Source organism: Morone saxatilis, unplaced genomic scaffold (genome assembly GCF_004916995.1).
Source record: "Morone saxatilis isolate NCDOM2014 unplaced genomic scaffold, NCSU_SB_2.0 Contig6, whole genome shotgun sequence".
NCBI classification, from domain to species: domain Eukaryota; kingdom Metazoa; phylum Chordata; class Actinopteri; family Moronidae; genus Morone; species Morone saxatilis.
The window spans coordinates 5,769,254-5,776,401 of NW_023340206.1; the positions used below are offsets into that span (position 1 = coordinate 5,769,254).

Below are 7,148 nucleotides of genomic sequence, written 5' to 3' on the forward strand. Positions count from 1 at the left end.
TGTACACTGTGTGTTTACACACTTGTCCACCATTCAGTTAGCGATGCAAGACACAGATTAATCTTCCTGCGTGCAACAGAGAATAAATCACTTGTGCATAATTAGCAGGGGCAATGTTATAACTGACACCGAATTTCATCTTAATTACAGGAGGGGAATTTGTTCCATTAATTTTATGGGGGTTTGCATGAACACATCTCAGCGAAGTTAATCACACCTGTCACCGCTCTAGGAAATGCTCACAACAACTGGACGGTCACTTCTGATTGGGAACTTCTGATTTGAATAATAAGCATGCACTGCTTAAAAATAATGTGGTGTTTAGCTGACTATGAAGTAGGACAGGGTGTCATTATAGCAGCGAAGGTAACACATTCAGACGTGTGGAACTGTTTCACTGTGGTACAATACGTGAAACCACATAACATCCAACACTTTAAGACAATGAATGTATGTTTACATCAGCAGGAATCAATGCACACATCATAGATACATGACTTACTTATGTTTCTTATGTGTTTTCTTAGCAGACAAAATGACAAACTTATACTCTGATACAGGTAGATTAGTACTGAATACTAAAAAGATTCATAGATTTAAAGGTTTGTGTTAAAAGCTTATTATTGCATGTATTAAATACATGACTTACACAGTACTATCTATATGCTTGGCCACAGTTAGTTATTAAAGCTCATTACTCAATATACAGCAATAAGTAACTACAAGGTTCATTCACACACTGAAACAACCAATAAATACACATTATTTATTTAAATAGTGTGTACTTATTGGTTGTTTTGCATTGGCATCAGTTTATATATTAAGAGCTTCAGTGCACATCACATCAACAACAACACAACAAGGAGTTAAACACACACACACTACACACACTGTATACACTATAAACTATATTTATGTGACTCACGTTTGGACGTCCTAGTTCATTCTCCTTTTTTCAGTTTCCTCGTCGTGTAACGTCCCACTGCACAAGTCCTTATGTCCTCTCTCCATCGCTGCTAGACTACATTGGCGATACAAAAACACGATAACGTTGGCAGATATCAGCAACTAAGGAAAACAAGCTAACTTTGCCCCTTTTTCCCCCCGAAAATAATATTGATAAATTATTGTTTGAGAGGCTAGAGTATGGCTGGCTTCAAAGTTACCTTCACTTCAGAGTTTCCTATTCAAGAGACGTCCTTTCATAGTTTCTCAGCGGCATTAGAGCAACACAAACCCGCCTTGTTTGATAATTAATATTTATTAATTGGTTTCACCGGCCTCCCTGATGTAAGTGTGCAGTACCGCCTTTAACCACACACACTGGGCGCCATTCACCAGGCGTTAGTACCCAGAGGGGCGCTGTTTCACCCATTTAGGGAAACAACAAAAGGTGACAATTCGCCTCCATCAAGACAGAAAATATTTATTTTTGTTAACAGTAATTGGATTGCATTACTTATTGTGTTTTTGCTCCTCTAAACTGAAATATATTCCAGATATGTGTTTAATGTTATTCAGTAGCATCACTAACCATGCGAAGTATTTTTTCCAGGACAATTTAAAGTGCATTGAATTATTCCATTTAGTGCACATCTTCAGTGCTGATAACTAGAAGCAGCAATAACAGTAACCGCAGCACAGGAAGTTAGTTAATTAATTAATTTAGTTAGTTCATATTTATTTTGAAAGTCACAACCGGAAGTAGCTCGCCAGGCCTCTCGAGCTGTCAGCCAATCACAGAGCAACGATCCTTTGACGTTTCAACACAAACACTGACCGGGCAAAGGAGCTTCAACTCGTCTTTTTCCTCGTTTCCTGTCCACACCAAAAGTAAGAAACAAATGTCATCTTATCGTACGTCTTATGTAGCCATACTGCGGCCGTTTACAGCCGCCGGGGCTCAGATAAAGCATTAAAAAAGCTCCCGGTAGCTCCGGTTACTGTCAGCCTGTTAAGTGATAGCCGGGCTGACGTTACTGTTATCTAACGTCAGCAGCAGCAGGAGGAGATATTAAGATGTTAGTCGGCCTGGCTCCCACAAATCATTAGGTTAACACCTGGAGAGCTGGGCTTGTTGGTGGCCACGTTGGACTGAGAACAGGTGCTTTATGAGGCGAGAAGGTCACGTTAAAAAAAACACCAGCTAAAGTGTTTCATGTTAAACATGTTTAACTCGTAAAACAGGTGAAAACGCATTTTAAGTCATCGTTTACGTGCTGTTTTCCTTCACACTGCAGATCCGTGTCAGTAATATAAGTAATGCCTATTGCAGGGCTGCTAGACTGCACGATTTTTCTAATTGCACATGTCAAGGTTGGATTTGGCCACATTAATCTCCCCCTGTGAGCTTAAAGGTGGTCTGGAGTATAGATGAAGTAGTTTATATTTAGACCAAGACAGCAGCAGGCTGTAAGAAGCTAATCTGACGTGTGTGTGTGTGTGAGGGGGGGTTAGCCAAGACTTTATACACATATAGTGTGTTTGTTTATTCTGACTGTTCCCACTTAATAAAGTACACAACATGTGACTTTACACCTTCTCCCTTTTAGAGGCGAGGTTTGCTAAAAACCCAGGGTGAAGCAACAGAAAGTCAAGAACCACATTGTGACAGCCTGGACATTTATTACCACAAATTAGAGAAGCACACGCTGTTCTGTACATCGTCTAGAGTGACACCCACATGCCTTAAGCTCAGTGACCCGAGTTGCCCTTGACAACACAGTGCACCATGGTAGTAGACGCAGCCGGGGTATCTTAAAGTACACCTGTCACCATTGTGGCTGTTAAAACGCGTGCTTCTGTTCGCAGGCGGCGTATGATGCTGGTGATGCAGTTGCTGAGAGGTGCAGCGGAGCATGCTGGGAGCAGCTCCCGGTGCGGCGTTGAGCCGTTGATCTCGGCAGTACGTGGTATCAGCTCATCCTCGCATCAGTTTTCTGATTTTGGGAGAACTCATCCTTCGTCCTGCACCGACACCGACCACCCCAAAGTCCTCATCACTGGTCGGTTTTTATGCACTGTCACTGTCTGTGTGTACTGCGTCATTTTTCCTGTTATTTATTCTCTCTCTCTCTTTGTACTCAAAGCTTTTTCTATAATATCAAGTCAAAAACAGTGATAGTGACTCCATGGTAACTCGTTGTTCCTTCTCTTTTTATCATTACAGGAGGGCTCGGCCAGCTGGGGGTGGGTCTTGCCAAGTTGCTAAGGTAAGGAGTTTACATAAGCGCTCCTATTTCAGTTGTTTGTCTATTTCCAAAGGCGGCAGAGTTGTTTGTGTCCAGCAGCAAAGTGTTAGAGCACGGCAGCAGGAAGAAATCCAAGTGCCACTATCAGGAGGTGACACTAGTAACTGTTCACTAGGAACGTGATCAGTAGCTCAAAAAGGCTGTGAGAACAGTTGTTACACGTCTCAGATCTTCTGTTCGGGGTTAATTGATCCGTGTTGTCCCCAATGTTTCACCCTCAGGAGACAATTTGGAAAAAACAACGTGATCCTGTCAGACATTAGGAAACCCCCCAACCACGTCTACCATAATGGTGTGTATCTTTGCATGTGTTTCCATTGAGGGGTTCCTAAACTAGGCTCCTTAGGGTCAAAGTGTCCACAGGTGAGTTGGGAAGACACTGTTGAAACCAGTGACTTCTGTGTGCAGGTCCGTTTATCTTCTCAGACATCCTGGACTTTAAAAACCTCAGGGAGCTCGTGGTCAACAACAACATCAGCTGGCTGGTTCACTACTCAGCTGTGCTGTCCGCTGTGGGAGAGAGCAACGTCGCGCTGGCGAAAGAGGTCAACATCACGGGTACATGCACGCACATTTATGTTATATTGCTGTGAAACTACTTAAGCTAAGACACTTTAATACGGATTCTAAGAGTAGAGCCATCTTAACACAGACACTTATGCACAGCCTCTCTTTCTTTGTAGGTCTCCATAACATATTAGACATAGCAACCGAACATGGTCTGCGTGTGTTTGTCCCCAGCACAATCGGTGCCTTCGGCCCATCCTCGCCCAGGGACCCCACCCCTGATCTGTGTGTGCAGAGACCACGAACCATCTATGGTGTGTCCAAGGTCCACGCAGAGCTGATGGGTGAGGTGAGACACACGCAGACGCATACTTTTAGTACATTTTCCCTCAGTGTTTCACCACAAATCCCTGTAAAGCCAGATGTTTTGCTNNNCTTTCTCTCTGTAAGTACTACCACCACAGGTATGGGCTGGATTTCCGCTGTCTCAGGTATCCAGGAATCATCTCCGCGGACTCCCAGCCTGGAGGAGGCACCACAGGTAAGCAGGTCTGAGGAGGAAGTGTCTAAGACAGTGCTTTTAAATGTTGTCTTTTGCTGACTCATCAGCCAGATAGGTTAGCTTAGCACAAAGCTCACTAATTAAACACATTAAACAGATGAGATGTAACATGTTCTGGCGTCATATGTTTTTCCTTTTCCCAGACTATGCAGTCCAGATCTTCCATGCAGCTGTGAAGACCGGTTGTTTTGAGTGCAACCTACGCAGTGACACAAGACTTCCTATGATGTACATTGGTAATGCCGGACTGTTATGTCATTTTGTGGTAGTTAGTTTTTCCCCTGTTGACACTTTCAAGTAATATTCCTCTTCGTCCTCCATCTCTTTCCTCTCCTGCTCCCCTTTTACGTTGCCCTGTCGCCTCCTCCTCTCCAGATGACTGTCTCAGGGCTACTCTGGAAATCCTGAAGGCTCCGGCAGACACGCTGGTCAGCCGCACCTACAATATCAACGCCATGAGCTTTACACCACATGACCTCACCCAGGAGATACAGAAAATCCTGCCCGACCTCAAGGTCACCTACAACGTGGATCCAGTCCGGCAGGCTATAGGTGAGACAGCTGGGAGAGTGGTACAATGATAGTCATATTACTACAGCATCAAATATCCTAAATGTGTTTTCTCAGCGGACGGCTGGCCAATGGCGTTAGAGGACAGTGCAGCGAGGAGGGACTGGGGCTGGAAGCATGAGTACGACCTCCCGGAGTTGGTGCAGACCATGCTGACTCACATCACTACGGGCAACCAGCTGGCACAGGCCTACTGAGCCGGTTGTAGCTTTTGCTCCATATAAAGATTTATCTGAAAGTGTGTGACTTTGAGGAGTTGAGAGAATTTTTAGCCTTCACTTTTTCATTTTTAAAAGTTACGTCTTAACAAAGTTCACTAAGTCTTACCTGAAATCCTACAATTAATAACAAGAAATGAAAAATTAAAATAATCAGGGGGATTGGGATCATTCAAATAGTTACCACCAATTAGACAATGAAACTAAGATATAAAGCTCAATATGAGAGCTATAAAAGCATTCCAGACCACACAGTATTATACTCTTGATTAGATTTGATTTTGCACTCATCCGCATACATCTCACCTCTCTTTTTCCTCTCTCTTCTTGTCCATCCATTTATCTTTTTGTGCGAACACCAATGTTGTGTTTGATTTAGAGTTACTGAAATTGTAGGCGAGCTGAGTTCTCTCTCTGAATGTACTTTATCTGAGTATTTATGTTACGTCGTGTCTGTACGTGTGCAGATGACTTTGCCAGCCTCCTGAATATGCATCTGTCATCTGTAGCAGCTAAACGCTTTGCCTTAGGGGGCACTTCTGCCATCCTGAAAACCAGTTGGCTTCGAGTAAGAGCTGCACTCCAACTGGTCACCGATATGTACTGTGACCATAAACACTGAAAGGCTTTTCCCTCGGGTACTGTTACTATAGAAACCCCAGCTAGTGGTCCTGTAGGGATAGTTTACAGGTGCTTTAACCGTAGTTGCCTGCTGTTGTTTCATGTGATGGTTCTGTTTGCAGGAAGGGAATCGCTGTAGGCTGTAAAATAAATGTTTAAGTTAAAAGAAGAATAGCTTTTTGAAGCTACTCGACCTTTGCACTAGATGCTTTTAATGTTTTTGTTTCTATTTGAATTATTTTGTTTGTCGCTTTGTGTTTAGAATCTGCAATCAAGGTGCTAAATATTTATGAATGTTGTTTCAGTGGATGCAGGAGTATATATTCTTCAGTTGTGGAGCTGTGCTTTAATGACTCTTAGCTTTGTGAAAGAGACGTGTAGAATGAAGGGAGTGGGCATTAGAGCTCAAACTGTGTTTTTTTGAATATTGATGTTATTTATAATGGTATTCTTTGCAGCTTTTTCTGTCAAATCAAAAGAATTACTTTTTTTTAAATAAATACTTGAATGAAACCAGTTCTTATGACTTTTCATTTGTAAACACTCACAGTGTGTATGCACATGATCATAAAGCAGGTTGTGAACATTTCTGTGCGTCTACTCTCACTGTTCTTGACAATTAACATCTTTTGAATTCCCAGTATAGTATCCCACAAATGGATAATTAGATGTTATTCCACACTGGACACTGAAGCAGGAACTGCAACAAAAACTTAATAATCCACAAGCAAGAGAGTTGAATAGTTGGACTAAATAATTCTCACTGAGGTCCAGTCTTTATTGCATTTCCAGACTCTCTCTGTCCTGTTTTTGTTTTTGCTGTGTTCGGCTTTGCCTTTGCTGGTGCGTCTGGATGCGAGCTCACAGGATTGTGGAGCCTCCCGGTGGCCAATGCCGCCTGCTGCAGCTTGATCTGCAGGATGTCACTGAGCAGGGAGGCCTCTTGGGTCAGACTCGCCAGCATCTGGTCTTCTGTGGCCCTCACTGCTGCACGAATCAACGCCAAAACCCCCTACAGAGAATTGCAAACACAATGCTAGTCAGGTCATGAAAGATATCCCCAAATGCGCTCAGTGGTTTTCTGTTCTGTGTCCCTTTTGTCTTACCTCTTTGTCCAGATGCTCATCCTCAGGTACATCTATCTCCCCCAGTGTTACCCTTGACCCATTTCGGAGCGCCTTCAGCTTCTCCTCCTTCTGAAGCAAGGTTGCAGTTAGCTCAGCTTGATGTTGCTGATGCTCCCACTCGTGCAGGTCTGTGCCCTGCAGCACGGGTACAGTGCACAGATCAGCAATGGGCATTTTGTTGGAAGTTAAGACAAATCAGTTCATTGCAGCAATATTAAAGCCATAACCTGACTTTGTCATGTGAAAGAGATGTCAACATATATTTCTAAAAGGCCTGAAGTATAGCCGAGGC

The 7,148-nt window shown here is 43.2% G+C and overlaps 2 protein-coding genes across 2 annotated transcripts in view; one reads left to right on the plus strand and one right to left on the minus strand.

Annotated features, from left to right (window-relative positions):
* Nucleotides 1–1,691: 1,691 nt before the first annotated feature.
* On the plus strand, nucleotides 1,692–6,247 carry LOC118339823 (L-threonine 3-dehydrogenase, mitochondrial-like). The gene is made up of 10 exons (XM_035677590.1): nucleotides 1,692–1,833; nucleotides 2,812–3,005; nucleotides 3,170–3,212; nucleotides 3,473–3,543; nucleotides 3,660–3,809; nucleotides 3,935–4,107; nucleotides 4,209–4,299; nucleotides 4,464–4,556; nucleotides 4,696–4,872; nucleotides 4,948–6,247. Exons 2-10 carry the CDS (start codon nucleotides 2,819–2,821, stop codon nucleotides 5,085–5,087), a joined length of 1,125 nt encoding a protein of 374 aa, XP_035533483.1. The 5' UTR covers nucleotides 1,692–1,833; nucleotides 2,812–2,818; the 3' UTR covers nucleotides 5,088–6,247.
* Nucleotides 6,248–6,263: 16 nt separating this feature from the next.
* cunh8orf74 (chromosome unknown C8orf74 homolog) overlaps nucleotides 6,264–7,148 on the minus strand; it is a 2,860-nt gene continuing 1,975 nt past the window's right edge. The window contains exons 4-5 of the mRNA XM_035677591.1: nucleotides 6,836–6,991; nucleotides 6,264–6,741 (exon numbers count right to left, since the gene is read on the minus strand). Coding sequence (XP_035533484.1) covers nucleotides 6,490–6,741; nucleotides 6,836–6,991 — 408 coding nt within the window. The 3' untranslated portion in view covers nucleotides 6,264–6,489. The remainder of the gene's footprint in view (nucleotides 6,742–6,835; nucleotides 6,992–7,148) is intronic.